We start from the raw sequence: 23,442 nt of genomic DNA on the forward strand, positions 1-23,442 counted from the left end.
AATGGTATTTAATGGCTTTCCAATCATAATAGATTGTAGATATTAACAATTTTATTCAGCAGCAGTGTGTATGTGGTTCATTGAGGGGGATATGCTCAAGTTAATTTAACAACTTTTAACTCGACCATTACTGGTTGTCCTCTTTTTGAGCGCTACACATTAGGACTTGCTGGGATTTTCAATGCTGATTTGTTTTTGGTTCAAACAGTCCAATGCAAACACACATATCCCTCACAAATCATCGGACTTTGATGAGGCATCACAAGTGGAAAAACAGAAAAGAATACATTCTCCAATTCTATTAATATTATCCAAATTAAATGGTAGATTTGCAGAACCATACGGAAGAAATATCTACACACATGAAACAACAATAATATATTAGATTAATGACATAATCCATCAAGGCTTCTTCAGGATGCCACACATTTGTTAACTGCTGCAAAGTTTCAGGTGAAAGAGTAACTTTGATCATTGCTTTCTGTCTTCAAGCATTTAATTGGTTAATGAATGATAACCCCAGAACAAATGAAAGGAGACAGAACAGAGAATTTCTTTCTTCTTTTTTTTCAATTAAACAACAATGTTTGTGTGTTTTTCTCCATGCATGTTCTGCCCTCTAATGCCTAAGCTTTGGGTTGTGGCGAGTTGGTGACCCTCTACAAAACATTATGCTTTGTGGATTAAAGTGATTGGTGAAAGGTTTTTGTTCCAACCGCTCGAGCATGCACAGTTTAACCAATCAGGTTTCACCTAAAACAAGCAACACCACAGTGAAATTCCAAAGACACCTGATTGGTCAAAGGGTGTCATCTTGATTGGTTGAAACAAAAACCTGCACCCAGCCCTTAAGGACCGGAATTGCCCCGGTCTCTGACGTAATGATGGCGATGTCCAGGGGCCTCATAGAAGTTTTTCATACTCGCTCAAGAGGAAGAACTGTTTCATACTGAGACTGTACAGTATTTGGAGCTGCTAGTGAACACAGTAACAGGATGTGCTTGTCTCCCAGAGGCAAAGATCCACTGGATGCTCCACCTGTATTTTACAGCTGATGGAAACTTGGGAGTTGGAAATGTCAGCATGCACTACTATGTCCCTCCAGGGGATCCTGTCAGCCACCTGTGTGGTTTACTGGAGCGATGAGACAAAAATCATGCAGGTATTGACAGAGAAATCCCTGACAGTTTCCTACCTCCGCGACTGAGTTCAGAAAGCAGGCCAACAACAGAGCTGGGCCAGCTAACTAGTCTGTCCAGGCTCTTACCGTCCCTGGCTGTGATGCTTCCTGACCAGCAGACAAGTATTCCATATAAGACGGCTGGTGTGGTGTCACCACAGAGTATTGGATGGTCCTCAGTAGAGCTCCCTTCACCCCAAAGGACCGCAACCTTCTCTGCAGGAACAGTCTGCTCTGCCACTTATAGAGAGCCTTTACATGTTTAGTCCTGTCCAGTCTGTTGTTCATGTGAACATCCACCCTCTTGATATCTGTATCCAGGGTGTTCACTTGTGCAGGTGGAGAACATTGATGCCTGCAGAAGTAAGTAAGTAAGTAAAGGTTATTTGTAAAGCGCCTTTTCTAGACCAGGGTCGCAGAGCGGTTTAACAATCAAAACAATATTCAGCTAAAATAAATGCTTTAAAAGGCCAAGACACATAAGACAAACACAGGAGTCCCAGAAACACCAACAGCCTCTTTGGTTTTACCCGTCAGCTCTCTGAACTCTCGTACGTCTCCATCTTTAATAGAGACCGATGATTGCTGAGTCATCAGAACAATTGTCTAGATGGTGTGTTGTTGGTGAAGTCAGTGGTGTAGATAGTTAACAAGATCGGCTCTACACAGGAATACTAACAGCTTCTCCCTGCAGAGCCTGAGTCAGCCCTAAACTAGGCTTTATCAAAAAGGATATGTTTAGGATTACTCCTAAAATAGAGCGAGTGTCTGCCCTCTGTACTGAAGCCGCTAAATGGTTCCACTGCAAATGAGCTTGATAACTGAAGGCTCTGGCTCCATCTACATTTTGAGATTCAAGGTATAACTAATAGATCTAAGTCCAAGGGCTGTGGCATCCTTGAGGGCTTTTATGTTTGGATCTGTAATGCATGTTGATGCTGGACAACAGAGAGTTACAGGAGTAACCAAACATGGATGAACTTCTCAGCAGCACCTAATGGAAGGGAATGCATGTTTTATGAAGGTTGAAATGAGAAGCCTGTGACCGTTGGGCATCCGTTTTCTTTCTACCTCAGCATAAGCTCTCTCATGTCTTTCACTCATTATAGGTAGTTTGGCAGCCATGCTTACTCTTTCTATTGATCAAGGGATGTTAGAGTGTTTCTGAGATCAACAGTTTTGTGTATGTAGTTTGTGTCAAGGCAAAGTTTGCGGACTCAAATACTGCTATGACTCAGTGTGATGCATGTATTACAACTGGGTGGCACAGTTAAAGTTTAGTTAGCTAGATAGCCAGCAGGTCTAGGGACCTAGATCTGTGAAACACTCTATCTGTGCAAGAATGGAGGAGATCAGAAGGGTCCATGAAGTGAATCTGCCAAGTAAAGCTGCATGTTCTGATGTTATCAAGAGGAGTGTGCTGATGGCTTTCATGAACTATGAGATTGTTTCAAATACAATCACAGAAAAATCAGCTAATAGAAGAATGTTGGTTGTAGACTTGTGCTTTTAATATATTCCCAGGGATGTGAACAGTCTCTTTCTGAAATCTTAATTTTGCTTTCATTTTAGGCTACACCAGAATCTCTGAAATGGTAGGGTACAAAAACACAATATCTACTGTTATAGTCTACATTTGAGGTCTTATAACGTCCTCGTTGTTTCTACACCTTCATAAAAGGTCATGACTCCGTCTTATTGGTTTGCTTTATTCCAAATAGTCCTTTATCATATCAGGAAAATTCTTCTTCAAAGGACTCATACCTCTGGCCATGTAGTCAGGTGAATAAGCAAGTAGGCCACATATCATTCGTGACATGGCCCAAACCCACTGACAAGGTTGTACATACTTTAGTTGTGTGCGAACGGTCAAGTGTGAGAACTGCTTCCGTTTATTTTACACAAACAAATGAAGGGAAGACTGCACACAGAAATAACTAGTTCTTAAAATTGACATTAATTTACCTTTTCTTTTAAGTTAAAAATAAAATTAAAGTTTCAGACGGTCCGGGCTGTTATTTTTTGTTTTAGACTGGTTGAACAGGTGGAAAAGATGCTGTTTTCTTTTCCTACCTGATTTATTTTATAAAAAGTAACAATGTATGGTATGAGATGTAGTTTATGTGAAATATTCTGGGTGTTATTTTCGATCAACTTTCAATCGATTTAATGTAATACAGCTCAAAAGCTAATATCTATAAAGAGAAGAAAAATAAAACCAAATGTTTGTACTGATCATCTCTACATGTAACAAATCTGACGTCAGTGTCAATGGTAAGCTACCTTGATGCTGTGGAAGTGTTGAGTGACGATGACTCCTGGAGCTGCCTTGTACACACAAAAAATGACACTTTTTTACATGTCTTCTGGCTATAAAAGCTAGAGTCACCAAGTGGAGACCGTTAGAGCAGGCCAGTCCTAAGTTCCAACATGGGGACAACAGGACTCCAATCAGCGTTATGGCTCCTCTATCTAACACTTCTGGTCGGCGTGCTGGCTCAAACTGGTTAGTAGCAAAGACTTAAAGTTGATTTTTTTTACGATCTGAATTCTATTACGTGTTTGGTTCAAGGCTTCCAATGAAAACACTTTTCTAAATACTGTCTTTACCACAGTATCTGATTATCATATCTTCCCAATGATAGTATTCTGCCCTTATCTACTGTTAACTGCCTAATATACCACAGATTTGGATTTCTCTTCATCATAGTTCGATCAAAAGTGTTGATTATTTGATTTTAGGAAGTTCATCTCATCTCGGACGAGTCTGCACGACCTGGGGACAGAACCACTGGAAGACATTTGACGGCGACTATTTCCAGTTTTCTTCCTCATGCACACATGAGGTGGTAACACAGTGCCAAGGCTCCTTCGAAAACTTTAACATCCAGATGCAACGCAAGCTGGTGGACGGCCTCTCCACCATTGACCGTATCTTCATGAAGCTGGAAGGAACTTTGGTTCTGATTACGAGTGAAGGTGTGATCGTCAATGGAGATCCGTAAGTTTATTCTTTGTTTCAAAGTTCCATAATTCGAAATTGTGTTGGTTAAAAGGCAACATCTATGCAAGCCTGTCGAAAAAGTTTGACATCGAATCTGCTTTTTCTACAGCATTACTTTACCATTGGTTTCATTTGGGTTTACCATCAAAGAGACAACATCCAGTATCATCCTCAATGCAAAGATGGGAATCATTATATCATGGAACCGTGATGACTCCATGGACGTAAGTGCCACCATTCTTTGTCTCAATCAGTTTAGAGTTCAAGGTTAATGATATTAAAAATGTTGTGTGTTAGCACTTATTAATCTGACACACAAAAGCCCAACAGCCACTAAATGAAACTCATTTTTAAAATTGTACCTGTAAATATTTATATGAGCAGTAATAAAATGTCCATATAACAAACATCCCAGTTTTTACTTTTTCATAATGCTAAATTTCAATCAATTCAACATTATTAAACAGGGCACTCCTATGGATTACAGTAGAGATAAAGTTGAAATAAATGGAATAAACAACAGGTAACATGCATGAAGTTGTATTTTCCTTGTCTTCTTAGATTGAGATGGATAAAGATTTCAGTGGGCAGACTTGTGGACTTTGTGGAAACTTTGATGGAATCAACAATGAATTACCCAAAGATGGTATATATATCCTCCATCTTTTTTTTACCAGTGAAAAAAACATGTTTTAAAAATATAAAATGCTCTTTCTTTCAGGATCTGTTTCTATAATAGATTATGCTGAATCCAGCAAAGTCAGTGATCCAGTACGTGTTTGTGTGGAGCCAGAACAAACTGTTCCAGAGCTCTGTGGAACCAAAGTGAGTTTGTCCTTCTCTACTTATTTCTACTTCCATACGACACTGTGACTCTCCTTCTATTGCTCAACACATGGCCCAGTTTTATTTCTCATCTTTAAATTCTGGTTACATTTATCTTTTAGTGCCTGAGCTTATTTTTTTAAAATTAATTTCAACGTTCTCTTTTCAACATATTAATGAATAATTTGCCTTGCTGAAGATTCATATCTCCAATACAACTGCTCTTATTGTGAATCAAAGATAAATCCAGGAGCATAAACTGTGATGCACAACCTTAAACCTTTCACACATATCTTTCTTTTTTTTAAATCCATTATTGTGAACAATTCTGTTCTAAAATACACTACTTTTCTCATTACAAAGTCAGAGCAGGCAGAGGTTTCATTACGAGACCAGTATGAACAAAATCAAGTGCTACTTATATTCACTGAAAGAAAATGTTTGTCTTTGTACCAACACGTCTTGACTTTTATTTTTATTTCAATTTTTCAGGCTGACTGTGAGGCTATCTTCTTCAGGGCTTCATTTAGCAGTTGCCAAAACCTCCTGGACATAGACTCCTTTGTTACCGCCTGCATGTCTGATCTGTGCAGCAGTGACAAATCTGTCCTGTGTAAAACAATCTCAGAGTACTCGAGACAGTGTGTCCATGCAGGTGGACAGCCACAACAATGGAGGAGTTCATCTTTTTGCCGTAAGCATGCTAACCCCTTTTTTTTTCTCAATTTTATGGCAGCTAGAGGTGAAATACTGTTGTCTCTACAGCTAAGTCATGTCCAGCTGGCATGGTGTTCATGGAGTGCAGCAGCTCGTGTCCCAACACTTGCTCCAACCCTCAGGCCACCCAAACTTGTGACACCCACTGTATAGACGGTTGTAGCTGCCCTGCTGGTATTCACCAATTCTTTTTCACAAAAAAACACCAAAAGATTTTTATATTTTCACTCAGAGATTGAAGACCCTGTTATGATATCTCTTTCAGGAACTGTCATGGATGACATCGGTGATAATGGCTGTGTAGCAGTTGAATCGTGTCCATGTTTGCACAACGGCAAGGCCTACACATCAGGGGAATCATATGACTACAACTGCAAATCTTGGTAAGACAAACACACTTGAAAGGTTTGAAATGTCACTGTCAGGTTTTTAACTAACTGACCTTAAATTAAAGGTCATATTACAGGTATAATTATAATCAACCTTTGCCTATATTTACAGTACGTGTCAAAATGGTCGGTGGTCTTGCACTGAAAACGATTGCCCAGGAACCTGCTCAGTAGAAGGAGGCTCTCGCGTCAACACATTTGACGGAAAACTCTTCACGTTTCATGGCGACTGCAGCTACATTATGGCACAGGTAGTTCAATAATCTGTTGTTCAAAATAGTGCAAATGAATGGTAAAATATGTAGAAAGTCACAAATATATGCATCCTTTTATTTTATTTTATCTATTTATTACTTACTTACTTATTACACTTTCAGGGTAGAATATTTCGCAAAAGTGTTGATTATTACCCTGCACTTAATTTTAATATATTTGTTATGTTGCCTAATGGAATAAATAAATTGTATCCCAATAAATGTTTTCTTTAGATACCAATGTAAAAAATTGCGTCACGTCATTAGCAAGTGAATACAATGAAATGTTTTCTATAACTGTTGCAGGAGAGCAACGGCTTATATACTATACTGGGAGATCTTGTCAAGTGCGGTGTGGTTCAAGGTAGAACCTGCCTCCGGACAGTGACTTTGATGATGTACAACAAGCAAATGGTAAGTCTCTAACGGCTGAATCATATTAAAACACATGATTCACTTTTAAATATTAGCTCAATATGACGCCACTTATTAAAAGTATGTTGTAGTTAGCATGACATGGGTAGCAAATGAAGCAAAGTTACTATTAACTTCCTATATATTACAATAAAATCAATTAAAATTACATTCCAGCAGCTCTCTCATTAAATATATGTTCTTTCAGTATATCTTGTATAACGAATGCTAAGGCTGAATAGTTCACATAAAAAGCATTTTTGAAACCACATCCCCATTAAATATTGGATACAACATGTGGACAGAGCTTGTATATAACCAGTGAACAGGAAATTTGGAGATTATTAGACTGTATGTACAGATGCCGTGTTATCTTGACAATAATGCAAATTGATTTGCAACATTTTTTTCCCACAGGTAATTAAAGTTCAATCATCCGGTCAGGTCTTTGTGAACAAGATTGTGTCGCAGCTCCCATTTCTTACATGTGAGTGACTACAAAATTGATGATGACACAATGATTAATCACGTACAGGAAACATAACTTTTTTGTATACATTCCCTCTTTTCTGCAGACAAACTGAGTGTCTATAAACCCTCATCATTCTACATCCACATTAACACCAGGATAGGCCTTCGATTGATAATCCAGCTCAGCCCTTTGATGCAAGTCTATATTTTAGCGGACAGTTCACTCAGAGGAATAACTTCAGGTGTGCCTTCAATGATGCTTAAATTGAGCTGTTTTTTTTAAATAAAAGTTGTATTTTCTGTCCTCAAATATCACATCTTTAATACAACTTCAATGTGACAGGTTTGTGTGGAAACTTCAACAACATAATGAGTGATGACTTCAAGGTGAGCAGTGGGCTTGTGGAGGGTACAGCAGCAGCCTTCGGCAATGCCTGGAAAACGAGAGCCACTTGTCCAGATGTTTCGACACGCTTTACACACCCTTGCACACAGGGAATCAACAAAGGTACATATAAACTCTGCCTTTTATGTAGTTTCATCCATATTTCTTTGTTTTTTTGTTACATTTTTTATGACTTTTCCAGAGGATTTTGCTCAGTTCTGGTGCTCCAAACTAACTGACACCAATGGAGTGTTCGCTTCCTGCCACAATGTTGTTAGCCCAACAACCTACAAAGATGTATGTTAAACAACTACACATTGAAACATATGATTCCAATAGTTTCACCCTGACAAGTCTTTAATCCTCTCTACAGAACTGCATGTATGACACATGTAGCTGTGAAAAGAGTGAGGACTGCATGTGTGCTTCTGCTTCTTCGTATGTCTACGCTTGCTCAGCTGCAGGAATCGTGATCACTGGATGGAGGGACGTTATGTGCAGTGAGTTCTACCTCAGGACTCTTTCATTAATAACTAGTACTCTTTAGGAAGATTTAGGATAAATAATGAAGGGAAAAGTAAAAATATTAACCAACATATATTTCTGCTGACACATGCTTTCCTCTCATCCAGGCAAATTCACCAATTCCTGCCCTGAAGGAACTGTGTATGAATACAGCATGACCAGCTGTGGCCGTACTTGTTACTCCATCAGTCAAATGGACTACAGTTGTCAATCAAACTTCCCCTCAGTTGATGGTTGTGGCTGTTTAATGGGAACATACATGGATGAGAAAGGTCTTTGCATCCCTCGCTCAGATTGTCCTTGTTATGACGGAGACAACATAATTCCAAGCGGTCAATCCATCACCAAAGACAGTGGAACTTGGTAAACATTATTTTCCTCACTTAAATATTTATTTTGGGTTTGTTTAAATTCTTTACTATTCTATGACGATGTCAATTTTACTGCTTACATTCTTGTGGTTCTGTTCACAGCATCTGCAGAGAAGGACGTCTAAGCTGCCAAGGTCAACAATCACAAGGTACTTTTTTCCGTTATTATCAAAAACTGAAGTTCTATTAACATATTTTCATCTTAAAAAAACTTTATTTGTTCACATATAACTGTATTGATCATTTCACAGTAACACCAACGTGCAAGGAGCCCATGGTTTATTTCAAATGTTCTGATGCGGCACCTGGAAGTTCTGGAGTTGAGTGTCATAAGAGTTGTGGTACTCTGGACATGGCATGTGTATGTACACGAAACATTCATTGTTATTTGCTTAATTCTTATCGGGCTTACATGATGTCATTCTGGTTTTGACAGATAAGCACTGGCTGCGTATCAGGATGCATGTGTCCCGATGGTCTGGTCGCAGATGGACTTGGAGGTTGTATCAGCGAGAGTAGCTGTCCGTGTATGCACAATGGAAAGAAATACCAACCAGGAGAAACACTTACTGTTGATTGCAACACATGGTTTGTATAGATTTTTCTTTTAGGTTAAACTATGTATTCAAGGAATTCCCTTTCGCTTTGAAAATGTTGCTGGTGAATATGGGATTTGTAAATTCATAATCTTTTAAGTACAGTAAAATGAATTCACTTTAATATAAAAAAAGAACAACATCTAATTTACTTTCTTGTGTAACCTTTCAGCTCTTGCCGTAACCGGAAGTTCACTTGTACCACCAACGTTTGTGATGCAGTTTGTGGTATTTATGGTGATGGTCACTACATAACTTTTGATGGGAAGAGGTTTGACTTCAGTGGAGAATGTGAATACGCTCTTGCACAGGTAAACTTGGAATCAGAAGACTTTGTGTTTGTGTTAAATTGTGATACATGTAAGGTTTAGAGTGAAAGTAGGCTTCTATGTTTATTGAAGTATAATTTAACTATGTTCACAACTCACAAAGTGAACTTACAACTCACTGTCACTCCTATTTCCTCCCTAAGGACTACTGCGGCTCAGAGAGTGGAAGCTTCAGAATTGTCACTGAAAATGTTCTTTGTGGAACCACTGGAACTACCTGTTCCAAAACTATCAAGATCTACCTTGGGGTAAAATAACTTTGAATTACTTTTATTCTCTGTCTTTCAATATATATATGTGCACAACTAAGATGATGATTGTATGAGGGACACAAAAATATATTTTAAAATAATTCCCAAATTGATATAGTGCATCAGAAAGTTTTGGATAATACACACACATCTCTGAACACGAAATAATATCATGTAAAAGCAAGAAATGAAAGTGGTGTGAATCTTTCCCTCTCAATAGTGGAACAAGTCTGACCTGAGATAGAGAGTTGGCCTTAAATGACCTGACATTTTAAAACCGATTAAAGCCATCATTATCACTGATACTGAAGCATACTGCCCCCTCCTGGGGTAAGGGGTGTGCAATTCAAAGTGCTTGGTGGAAATTGTCTATCTGTTTCATATTCCCCTTAAGGAAATTGTCTGTGTGAGTCTTTTTTTTTGAAAATACTAAAGAACTCATTTAAGTCTCCGAAGTAAACGCATATCAACAAGGAATTAACGAATTTCACAATTTTGCTACAAAAAGGTAGCTTTCATCCAGCTTTTTCACAACTTTCTCCCTCTCTCATCTACAGAGTGATGAGTATCAACTTAAAGAAGAGACTATTCGTGTTGTCAAGGGCAGCAGCCCCTCTCAAGTTTCGAAGATGGGCATTTACCTTGTGGTGGCCATCAAGCCAGGAATTGTGGTCATGTGGGACAAGAAGACCAGTCTGTTCATTAAACTTGGTCCACAGCACCAGGTAAGACCTACAGTTCCAATTCCAATTTTGCATATTAATAAAGTTTTATCTATCTATCTTTCTATCTATTCAATAATCTTGTAATGTATAAATGTATATTTTGGTCAACATTTATTTTTCATAATTTCTATGTGTAACTTCCTTTATCAGGGACAAGTATGTGGACTATGTGGAAACTACGATGGCAATAGCAAAAATGACTTCACCACACGCTCCCAGGAGACAGTAGCAGATGTTCTGGAGTTTGGTAACAGTTGGAAGGTCTCGTCGGGATGCCCTGATGCCAAGCTATCAACAGATCCCTGTACCAAGAACAGATACAGAGCAGCTTGGTCCCAGAGGCAATGTAGTATCATCACCAGTGTTACATTTCAGGACTGCCATTCAAAGGTAAACATTATAAAGAAGAAGGTACTTTCTGAAACGGTACTATAATAAGCATGATTTATGTATATCTTAAGATGTAAATAGTCCTAATGTTTTGACATATGTTGTTCAAAAGTGTAAAATTAAATGATCTTCACATATAAGTCAACCTCAGCGTGAAACAATTAACTCACAAACTGTATTATTTAATCCAAGGTGGATCCTGGTCCATACTACGACTCATGTGTGAGAGATTCTTGTGCTTGTGACACTGGTGGGGACTGTGAGTGTTTCTGCACAGCTGTTGCTTCCTATGCAAAATCTTGCACTGAAGCTGGAGCCTGTGTGAGATGGAGAACTCCAAAACTATGCCGTGAGTACGACTACATGACCATCAAGAAACAAAACATCAGTAATTTACTTACAAGTCAACAGAGTTGATTATTATAATGTGAATATATAGTGAAATAGCAAACCATGAAGCATAACTGGCAAAGGTAACCTTCTCCTGAAAAGTTTGAATTGAGTTTATTTTTGCTGACTAACATAACATGTTGGGAACCTTTACGTTTTTAAAAATATTGTGGTTGTAGGACTGCAAACATTTTTGATTTACCTCTGTGAGTTTCGGCTTCTCTGATGTATATAAGTTTTCAACAGTAACCAAATGTATCTCTTGCAGCTGTTTTCTGTGACTACTATAACTCCCCTGAAGGCTGTGAGTGGCATTACAAACCTTGTGGTGCCGACTGCATGAAAACCTGCCGGAATCCTTCTGGGAACTGTTCTGCTCTCATAACTGGCCTGGAAGGTATGATTGAATTGACAATTGGTAACAACAAAGTCTTCAGATTTATCAACCTCTTATTTTGAAGAAAAAGCTTCTTGTACAGCTTAATGTTCTGTAAATAAAACTCATGATTGACTCGTGATTGTTTTTGCAGGATGTTACCCACAGTGTCCACCAGCTGCACCTTTTTTCAACGAGGACTCTATGACATGTGTTGCCTGGGAACAGTGCGGCTGTTATGATGACCAAGGCACCAATTATGCTATTGGGGATTATGTTCCGTCGGAAAATTGTTACCAATGGTACGTTTTAGAAGTCTTGAAATTATTTTAATAATTTAAACATGATTAACTCACACAATGTGATTTTTTACAGCTCCTGCAAACTGTCTGGAATAAGTTGTGTCTATGATGTGAACTGTAAGTAATTATATATTTATATATATAGTTATAATAAGAAAAGACAAGTCCTATTATTCAAATGTATTATATAATCTTTTTTCTTAATCTGCAGATTGCTCATGCTTTGTCAATGGAAGAACATACAAGTACGGTGAAACAATCTACAACACTACAGATGGCCTTGAGAGTTGTATGGAAGCTGTCTGTGGCCCAGATGGGGAGGTAACAAGGGATGTGTATCCTTGTCCTACGACTACACCGCTTCCTACAACAACTCCATTTACATTCACTTCAGGTAGTGTAGTCATCAACATTATTTCGGACTATTTATTGACTCATATTTGTTGATAAAATAACTGTATGAATAATTTATTTCAGCTGGAACAAGTCCATTACAAAAAAGGACAACTGTGGTCACAACAACTCCTTCAATAACAGCAACTCCATCACTCACAACAGGCACAGCTGTGACAACTCAGCTCCCCTCTGTTACAACTGGTCCAGTTTCCACAGCAACCACACCTGTTGTTACCTCAACAACGAGGTTCCCCTTAGTCACAACAGAAGGACCTACCACAACAGTTGTTTCCTCAACACCAACTATAGTTACTGGAACTACTCAAGTACCAAGGACAACTCCAGAGGTAGGCACAACAACCCCTTCAGTAACAGCAACTCCAGCACCTACAATAGGCACAGCTGTGACAACTCAGATCCCCCCTGTTACAACTGGTCCAGTTTCCACAGCAACCACACCTGTTGTTACCGCAACAATAAGAGTACCCGTTGTCACAACAGAAGGACCTAGCACGACAGTTGTTTCCTCAACAACAAGTATTGTTACTGCAACTACTCAAGTACCAAGGACAACTCCAGAGGTGGGCACAACAACCCCTTCAGTAACAGCAACCCCAGCACCTACAACAGGCACAGCTGTAACAAGTCAGCTCCCCACTGTTACGACTGGTCCAGTTTCCACAGCAACCACGCCTGTTGTTACCTCAACAACGAGGGTACCCATTGTCACCACAGAAGGACCTAGCACGACAGTTGTTTCCTCAACACCAACTATTGTTACAGGAACTACTCAAGTACCAAGGACAACACCAGAGGTAGGCACAACAACCCCTTCAGTAACAGCAACTCCAGCACCTACAATAGGCACAGCTGTAACAACTCAGATCCCCCCTGTTACAACTGGTCCATTATCCACAGCAACCACACCTGTTGTTACCTCAACAACGAGAGTACCCGTTGTCACAACAGAAGGACCTAGCATAACAGTTGTTTCCTCAACACCAACTATTGTTACTGGAACTACTCAAGTACCAAGGACAACTCCAGAGGTAGGCACAACAACCCCTTCAGTAACAGCAACTCCAGCACCTACAATAGGCACAGCTGTGACAACTCAGCTTCCCCCTGTTACAACTGGTCCAGTTTCCACAGCTACCACACCTGTTGTTACCTCAACAACGAGGGTACCCATTGTCACAACAGAAGGACCTAGCACGACAGTTGTTTCCTCAACACCAAGTATTGTTACTGGAACTACTCAAGTACCAAGGACAACTCTAGAGGTAGGCACAACAACCCCTTCAGTAACAGCAACTCCAGCACCTACAATAGGCACAGCTGTGACAACTCAGCTTCCCCCTGTTACAACTGGTCCAGTTTCCACAGCAACCACACCTGTTGTTACCTCAACAACGAGGGTACCCATTGTCACAACAGAAGGACCTAGCACGACAGTTGTTTCCTCAACACCAACTATTGTTACAGGAACTACTCAAGTACCAAGGACAACTCCAGAGGTAGGCACAACAACCCCTTCAGTAACAGCAACTCCAGCACCTACAATAGGCACAGCTGTAACAACTCAGATCCCCCCTGTTACAACTGGTCCAGTTTCCACAGCAACCACGCCTGTTGTTACCTCAACAACGAGGGTACCCATTGTCACCACAGAAGGACCTAGCACGACAGTTGTTTCCTCAACACCAACAGTTGTTACAGGAACTACTCAAGTACCAAGGACAACATCAGAGGTAGGCACAACAACCCCTTCAGTAACAGCAACTCCAGCACCTACAATAGGCACAGCCGTAACAACTCAGATCCCCCCTGTTACAACTGGTCCAGTTTCCACAGCAACCACACCTGTTGTTACCTCAACAATGAGAGTACCCGTTGTCACAACAGAAGGACCTAGCATAACAGTTGTTTCCTCAACACCAACTATTGTTACTGGAACTATTCAAGTACCAAGGACAACTCCAGAGGTAGGCACAACAACCCCTTCAGTAACAGCAACTCCAGCACCTACAATAGGCACAGCTGTGACAACTCAGCTTCCCCCTGTTACAACTGGTCCAGTTTCCACAGCAACCACACCTGTTGTTACCTCAACAACGAGGGTACCCATTGTCACAACAGAAGGACCTAGCACGACAGTTGTTTCCTCAACACCAAGTATTGTTACTGGAACTACTCAAGTACCAAGGACAACTCTAGAGGTAGGCACAACAACCCCTTCAGTAACAGCAACCCCAGCACCTACAATAGGCACAGCTGTAACAACTCAGCTCCCCCCTGTTACAACTGGTCCAGTTTCCACAGCAACCACACCTGTTGTTACCTCAACAACGAGAGTACCCGTTGTCACAACAGAAGGACCTAGCACAACAGTTGTTTCCTCAACACCAACTATTGTTACTGGAACTACTCAAGTAACAAGGACAACTCCAGAGGTAGGCACAACAACCCCTTCAGTAACAGCAACTCCAGCACCTACAATAGGCACAGCTGTGACAACTCAGCTCCCCCCTGTTACAACTGGTCAAGTTTCAACAGCAACCACACCTGTTGTTACCTTAACAACAAGGGTACCCGTTGTCACCACAGAAGGACCTAGCACAACAGTTGTTTCCTCAACACCAACAGTTGTTACTGGAACTACTCAAGTACCAAGGACGACTCCTGAGGTAGGCACAACAACCCCGTCAGTAACAGCAACTCCAGCACCTACAATACGCACAGCTGTGACAACTCAGCTCCCCCCTGTTACATCTGGTCCAGTTTCCACAGCAACCACACCTGTTGTTACCTCAACAACGAGGGTACCCATTGTCACCACAGAAGGACCTAGCACAACAGTTGTTTCCTCAGCACCAACAGTTGTTACTGGAACAACTCAAGTACCAAGGACAACTCCAGAGGTTGGACCAACAACCCCTTCAGTAACAGCAACTCCAGCCCCTACAATAGGCACAGCTGTGACAACTCAGCTCCCCCCTGTTACAACTGGTCAAGTTTCCACAGCAACCACACCTGTTGTTACCTCAACAACGAGGGTACCCATTGTCACAACAGAAGGACCTAGCACGACAGTTGTTTCCTCAACACCAACTATTGTTACAGGAACTACTCAAGTACCAAGGACAACTGCAGAGGTAGGCACAACAACCCCTTCAGTAACAGCAACTACAGCACCTACAGTAGGCACAGCTGTAACAACTCAGCTCCCCCCTGTTACAACTGGTCCAGTTTCCACAGCAACCACACCTGTTGTTACCTCAACAACGAGAGTACCCGTTGTCACAACAGAAGGACCTAGCACAACAGTTATTTCCTCAACACCAACTATTGTTACTGGAACTACTCAAGTACCAAGGACAACTCCAGAGGTAGGCACAACAACCCCTTCAGTAACAGCAACTCCAGCACCTACAATAGGCACAGCTGTAACAACTCAGATCCCCCCTCTTACAACTGGTCCAGTTTCCACAGCAACCACACCTGTTGTTATCTCAACAACGAGAGTACCCGTTGTCACAACAGAAGGACCTAGCACAACAGTTATTTCCTCAACACCAACTATTGTTACTGGAACTACACAAGTACCAAGGACAACTCCAGAGGTGGGTACAACAACCCCTTCAGTAACAGCAACTACAGCACCAACCATAGGCACAGCTGGTACAACTCAGCTCCCCCCTGTTACAACTGGTCCAGTTTCCACAGCAACAACACCTGTTGTTATCTCAACAACGAGGGTACCTATTGTCACAACAGAAGGACCTAGGACGACAATTGTTTCCTCAACACCAAGTATTGTTACAGGAACTACTCAAGTACCAAGGACAACTCCAGAGGTTGGAACAACAACCCCTTCAGTAACAGCAACTCCAGCACCTACAATAGGCACAGCTGTGACATCTCAGCCTACCCCTGTTACAACTGGTCCAGTTTCCACAGCAACCACACCTGTTGTTACCTCAACAACGAGGGTACCCATTATAACCACAGAAGGACCTAGCACAACAGTTGTTTCCTCAACACCAACAGTTGTTACTGGAACTACTCAAGTACCAAGGACAACTCCAGAGGTTGGAACAACAACCCCTTCAGTAACAGCAACTCAAGCCCCTACAATTGGCACAGCTGTGACAACTCAGCTCCCCCCTGTTACAACTGGTCCAGTTTCCACAGCAACCACACCTCTTGTTACCTCAACAACGAGGGTACCCATTGTCACCACAGAAGGACCTAGCACAACAGTTGTTTCCTCAACACCAACAGTTGTTACTGGAACTACTCAAGCACCAAGGACAACTCCAGAGGTTGGAACAACAACCCCTTCAGTAACAGCAACTCCAGCACCTACAATAGGCACAGCTGTGACAACTCAGCTCCCCCCTGTAACAACTGGTCCAGTTTCCACAGCAACCACACCTGTTGTTACCTCAACAACGAGGGTACCCATTATAACCACAGAAGGACCTAGCACAACAGTTGTTTCCTCAACACCAACAGTTGTTACTGGAACTACTCAAGCACCAAGGACAACTCCAGAGGTTGGAACAACAACCCCTTCAGTAACAGCAACTCCAGCACCTACAATAGGCACAGCTGTGACATCTCAGCCTACCCCTGTTACAACTGGTCCAGTTTCCACAGCAACCACACCTGTTGTTACCTCAACAACGAGGGTACCCATTATAACCACAGAAGGACCTAGCACAACAGTTGTTTCCTCAACACCAACAGTTGTTACTGGAACTACTAGAGTACCAAGGACAACTCCAGAGGTAGGCACAACAACCCCTTCAGTAACAGCAACTCCAGCACCTACAATAGGCACAGCAAAAACAACTCAGCTCCCACCTGTTACAACTGGTCCAGTTTCCACAGCAACCACACCTGTTGTTACCTCAACAACGAGGGTACCCATTATAACCACAGAAGGACCTAGCACAACAGTTGTTTCCTCAACACCAACAGTTGTTACTGGAACTACTCAAGCACCAAGGACAACTCCAGAGGTTGGAACAACAACCCCTTCAGTAACAGCAACTCCAGCACCTACAATAGGCACAGCTGTGACATCTCAGCCTACCCCTGTTACAACTGGTCCAGTTTCCACAGCAACCACACCTGTTGTTACCTCAACAACGAGGGTACCCATTATAACCACAGAAGGACCTAGCACAACAGTTGTTTCCTCAACACCAACAGTTGTTACTGGAACTACTAAAGTACCAAGGACAACTCCAGAGGTAGGCACAACAACCCCTTCAGTAACAGCAACTCCAGCACCTACAATAGGCACAGCAAAAACAACTCAGCTCCCACCTGTTACAACTGGTCCAGTTTCCACAGCAACCACACCTGTTGTTACCTCAACAACTAGGGTACCCATTATAACCACAGAAGGACCTAGCACAACAGTTGTTTCCTCAACACCAACAGTTGTTACTGGAACTACTCAAGTACCAAGGACAACTCCAGAAGTAGGCACAACAACCCCTTCAGTAACAGTAACTCCAGCACCTACAATAGGCACAGCTGTGACATCTCAGCCTACCCCTGTTACAACTGGTCCAGTTTCCACAGCAACCACGCCTGTTGTTACCTCAACAACGAGGGTACCCATTATAACCACAGAAGGACCTAGCACAACAGTTGTTTCCTCAACACCAACAGTTGTTACTGGAACTACTCAAGCACCAAGGACAACTCCAGAGGTTGGAACAACAACCCCTTCAGTAAGAGCAACTCCAGCACCTACAATAGGCACAGCTGTGACAACTCAGCTCCCCCCTGTAACAACTGGTCCAGTTTCCACAGCAACCACACCTGTTGTTACCTCAACAACGAGGGTACCCATTATAACCACAGAAGGACCTAGCACAACAGTTGTTTCCTCAACACCAACAGTTGTTACTGGAACTACTCAAGAACCAAGGACAACTCCAGAGGTTGGAACAACAACCCCTTCAGTAACAGCAACTCCAGCACCTACAATAGGCACAGCTGTGACATCTCAGCCTACCCCTGTTACAACTGGTCCAGTTTCCACAGCAACCACACCTGTTGTTACCTCAACAACGAGGGTACCCATTATAACCACAGAAGGACCTAGCACAACAGTTGTTTCCTCAACACCAACAGTTGTTACTGGAACTACTAAAGTACCAAGGACAACTCCAGAGGTAGGCACAACAACCCCTTCAGTAACAGCAACTCCAGCACCTACAATAGGCACAGCAAAAACAACTCAGCTCCCACCTGTTACAACTGGTCCAGTTTCCACAGCAACCACACCTGTTGTTACCTCAACAACTAGGGTACCCATTATAACCACAGAAGGACCTAGCACAACAGTTGTTTCCTCAACACCAACAGTTGTTACTGGAACTACTCAAGTACCAAGGACAACTCCAGAAGTAGGCACAACAACCCCTTCAGTAACAGTAACTCCAGCACCTACAATAGGCACAGCTGTTACATCTCAGCCTACCCCTGTTACAACTGGTCCAGTTTCCACAGCAACCACACCTGTTGTTACCTCAACAACGAGGGTACCCATTATAACCACAGAAGGACCTAGCACAACAGTTGTTTCCTCAACACCAACAGTTGTTACTGGAACTACTCAAGCACCAAGGACAACTCCAGAGGTTGGAACAACAACCCCTTCAGTAACAGCAACTCCAGCACCTACAATAGGCACAGCTGTGACATCTCAGCCTACCCCTGTTACAACTGGTCCAGTTTCCACAGCAACCACACCTGTTGTTACCTCAACAACGAGGGTACCCATTATAACCACAGAAGGACCTAGCACAACAGTTGTTTCCTCAACACCAACAGTTGTTACTGGAACTACTAAAGTACCAAGGACAACTCCAGAGGTAGGCACAACAACCCCTTCAGTAACAGCAACTCCAGCACCTACAATAGGCACAGCAAAAACAACTCAGCTCCCACCTGTTACAACTGGTCCAGTTTCCACAGCAACCACACCTGTTGTTACCTCAACAACTAGGGTACCCATTATAACCACAGAAGGACCTAGCACAACAGTTGTTTCCTCAACACCAACAGTTGTTACTGGAACTACTCAAGTACCAAGGACAACTCCAGAAGTAGGCACAACAACCCCTTCAGTAACAGTAACTCCAGCACCTACAATAGGCACAGCTGTGACATCTCAGCCTACCCCTGTTACAACTGGTCCAGTTTCCACAGCAACCACACCTGTTGTTACCTCAACAACGAGGGTACCCATTATAACCACAGAAGGACCTAGCACAACAGTTGTTTCCTCAACACCAACAGTTGTTACTGGAACTACTCAAGCACCAAGGACAACTCCAGAGGTTGGAACAACAACCCCTTCAGTAACAGCAACTCCAGCACCTACAATAGGCACAGCTGTGACATCTCAGCCTACCCCTGTTACAACTGGTCCAGTTTCCACAGCAACCACACCTGTTGTTACCTCAACAACGAGGGTACCCATTATAACCACAGAAGGACCTAGCACAACAGTTGTTTCCTCAACACCAACAGTTGTTACTGGAACTACTAAAGTACCAAGGACAACTCCAGAGGTAGGCACAACAACCCCTTCAGTAACAGCAACTCCAGCACCTACAATAGGTACAGCAAAAACAACTCAGCTCCCACCTGTTACAACTGGTCCAGTTTCCACATCAACCACACCTGTTGTTACCTCAACAACGAGGGTACCCATTATAACCACAGAAGGACCTAGCACAACAGTTGTTTCCTCAACACCAACAGTTGTTACTGGAACTACTCAAGTACCAAGGACAACTCCAGAAGTAGGCACAACAACCCCTTCAGTAACAGTAACTCCAGCACCTACAATAGGCACAGCTGTGACATCTCAGCCTACCCCTGTTACAACTGGTCCAGTTTCCACAGCAACCACACCTGTTGTTACCTCAACAACGAGGGTACCCATTATAACCACAGAAGGACCTAGCACAACAGTTGTTTCCTCAACACCAACAGTTGTTACTGGAACTACTAAAGTACCAAGTACAACTCCAGAGGTAGGCACAACAACCCCTTCAGTAACAGCAACTCCAGCACCTACAATAGGCACAGCAAAAACAACTCAGCTCCCACCTGTTACAACTGGTCCAGTTTCCACAGCAACCACACCTGTTGTTACCTCAACAACTAGGGTACCCATTATAACCACAGAAGGACCTAGCACAACAGTTGTTTCCTCAACACCAACAGTTGTTACTGGAACTACTCAAGTACCAAGGACAACTCCAGAAGTAGGCACAACAACCCCTTCAGTAACAGTAACTCCAGCACCTACAATAGGCACAGCTGTGACATCTCAGCCTACCCCTGTTACAACTGGTCCAGTTTCCACAGCAACCACACCTGTTGTTACCTCAACAACGAGGGTACCCATTATAACCACAGAAGGACCTAGCACAACAGTTGTTTCCTCAACACCAACAGTTGTTACTGGAACTACTAAAGTACCAAGGACAACTCCAGAAGTAGGCACAACAACCCCTTCAGTAACAGTAACTCCAGCACCTACAATAGGCACAGCTGTGACATCTCAGCCTACCCCTGTTACAACTGGTCCAGTTTCCACAGCTACCACACCTGTTGTTACCTCAACAACGAGGGTACCCATTATAACCACAGAAGGACCTAGCACAACAGTTGTTTCCTCAACACCAACAGTTGTTACTGGAACTACTAAAGTACCAAGGACAACTCCAGAAGTAGGCACAACAACCCCTTCAGTAACAGCAACTCCAGCACCTACAATAGGCACAGCAATAACAACTCGGCTCCCACCTGTTACAACTGGTCCAGTTTCCACAGCAACCACACCTGTTGTTACCTCAACAACGAGGGTACCCATTATAACCACAGAAGGACCTAGCACAACAGTTGTTTCCTCAACACCAACAGTTGTTACTGGAACTACTCAAGCACCAAGGACAACTCCAGAGGTTGGAACAACAACCCCTTCAGTAACAGCAACTCCAGCACCTACAATAGGCACAGCTGTGACATCTCAGCCTACCCCTGTTACAACTGGTCCAGTTTCCACAGCAACCACACCTGTTGTTACCTCAACAACGAGGGTACCCATTATAACCACAGAAGGACCTAGCACAACAGTTGTTTCCTCAACACCAACAGTTGTTACTGGAACTACTAAAGTACCAAGCACAACTCCAGAGGTAGGCACAACAACCCCTTCAGTAACAGCAACTCCAGCACCTACAATAGGCACAGCAATAACAACTCGGCTCCCACCTGTTACAACTGGTCCAGTTTCCACAGCAACCACACCTGTTGTTACCTCAACAACGAGGGTACCCATTATAACCACAGAAGGACCTAGCACAACAGTTGTTTCCTCAACACCAACAGTTGTTACTGGAACTACTCAAGTACCAAGGACAACTCCAGAAGTAGGCACAACAACCCCTTCAGTAACAGTAACTCCAGCACCTACAATAGGCACAGCTGTGACATCTCAGCCTACCCCTGTTACAACTGGTCCAGTTTCCACAGCAACCACACCTGTTGTTACCTCAACAACGAGGGTACCCATTATAACCACAGAAGGACCTAGCACAACAGTTGTTTCCTCAACACCAACAGTTGTTACTGGAACTACTCAAGTACCAAGGACAACTCCAGAGGTTGGAACAACAACCCCTTCAGTAACAGCAACTCAAGCCCCTACAATTGGCACAGCTGTGACAACTCAGCTCCCCCCTGTTACAACTGGTCCAGTTTCCACAGCAACCACACCTGTTGTTACCTCAACAACGAGGGTACCCATTGTCACCACAGAAGGACCTAGCACAACAGTTGTTACCTCAACACCAACAGTTGTTACTGGAACTACTAAAGTACCAAGGACAACTCCAGAGGTAGGCACAACAACCCTTTCAGTAACAGCAACTCCAGCACCTACCATAGGCACAGCTGTGACAACTCAGCTCCCCCCTGTAACAACTGGTCCAGTTTCCACAGCAACCACACCTGTTGTTACCTCAACAACGAGGGTACCCATTATAACCACAGAAGGACCTAGCACAACAGTTGTTTCCTCAACACCAACAGTTGTTACTGGAACTACTCAAGCACCAAGGACAACTCCAGAGGTTGGAACAACAACCCCTTCAGTAACAGCAACTCCAGCACCTACAATAGGTACAGCTGTGACATCTCAGCCTACCCCTGTTACAACTGGTCCAGTTTCCACAGCAACCACACCTGTTGTTACCTCAACAACTAGGGTACCCATTATAACCACAGAAGGACCTAGCACAACAGTTGTTTCCTCAACACCAACAGTTGTTACTGGAACTACTAAAGTACCAAGGACAACTCCAGAGGTAGGCACAACAACCCCTTCAGTAACAGCAACTCCAGCACCTACAATAGGCACAGCAATAACAACTCAGCTCCCACCTGTTACAACTGGTCCAGTTTCCACAGCAACCACACCTGTTGTTACCTCAACAACTAGGGTACCCATTATAACCACAGAAGGACCTAGCACAACAGTTGTTTCCTCAACACAAACAGTTGTTACTGGAACTACTCAAGCACCAAGGACAACTCCAGAGGTTAGAACAACAACCCCTTCAGTAACAGCAACTCCAGCACCTACAATAGGCACAGCTGTGACATCTCAGCCTACCCCTGTTACAACTGGTCCAGTTTCCACAGCAACCACACCTGTTGTTACCTCAACAACGAGGGTACCCATTGTCACCACAGAAGCACCTAGCACAACAGTTGTTTCCTCAACACCAACAGTTGTTACTGGAACTACTCAAGCACCAAGGACAACTCCAGAGGTAGGCACAACAACCCCTTCAGTAACAGCAACTCCAGCATCTACAATAGGCACAGCAATAACAACTCAGCTCCCCCCTGTTACAACTGGTCCAGTTTCCACAGCAACCACACCTGTTGTTATCTCAACAACGAGGGTCCCCATTGTCACAACCGAAGGACCTAGCACGACAATTGTTTCCTCAACACCAACTATTGTTACAGGAACTACTCAAGTACCAAGGACAACTCCAGAGGTTGGAACAACAACCCCTCCAGTAACAGCAACTCCAGCCCC

The 23,442-nt window shown here is 42.8% G+C and overlaps 1 protein-coding gene across 1 annotated transcript; it reads left to right on the forward strand.

Annotated features, from left to right (window-relative positions):
* Window positions 1–3,610: 3,610 nt before the first annotated feature.
* Window positions 3,611–23,426, forward strand: LOC148086602 (mucin-5AC-like). The gene is made up of 31 exons (XM_087782999.1): window positions 3,611–3,686; window positions 3,923–4,181; window positions 4,294–4,408; window positions 4,746–4,830; window positions 4,906–5,009; window positions 5,502–5,703; window positions 5,775–5,900; window positions 5,992–6,109; window positions 6,228–6,366; window positions 6,676–6,783; window positions 7,201–7,270; window positions 7,359–7,496; window positions 7,598–7,762; window positions 7,842–7,936; window positions 8,013–8,139; window positions 8,272–8,527; window positions 8,638–8,684; window positions 8,787–8,896; window positions 8,972–9,123; window positions 9,304–9,442; window positions 9,604–9,708; window positions 10,269–10,436; window positions 10,587–10,826; window positions 11,019–11,175; window positions 11,485–11,613; window positions 11,747–11,894; window positions 11,968–12,011; window positions 12,106–12,288; window positions 15,468–16,147; window positions 21,998–22,252; window positions 23,370–23,426. The coding sequence occupies exons 1-31, from the start codon at window positions 3,611–3,613 to the stop codon at window positions 23,424–23,426; spliced, it is 4,797 nt and encodes a 1,598-aa protein (XP_087639125.1).
* The last annotated feature ends 16 nt before the right edge of the window (window positions 23,427–23,442 follow it).

Source organism: Callionymus lyra, chromosome 2 (assembly GCF_982586985.1).
Source record: "Callionymus lyra chromosome 2, fCalLyr1.hap1.1, whole genome shotgun sequence".
Taxonomy (NCBI): domain Eukaryota; kingdom Metazoa; phylum Chordata; class Actinopteri; order Syngnathiformes; family Callionymidae; genus Callionymus; species Callionymus lyra.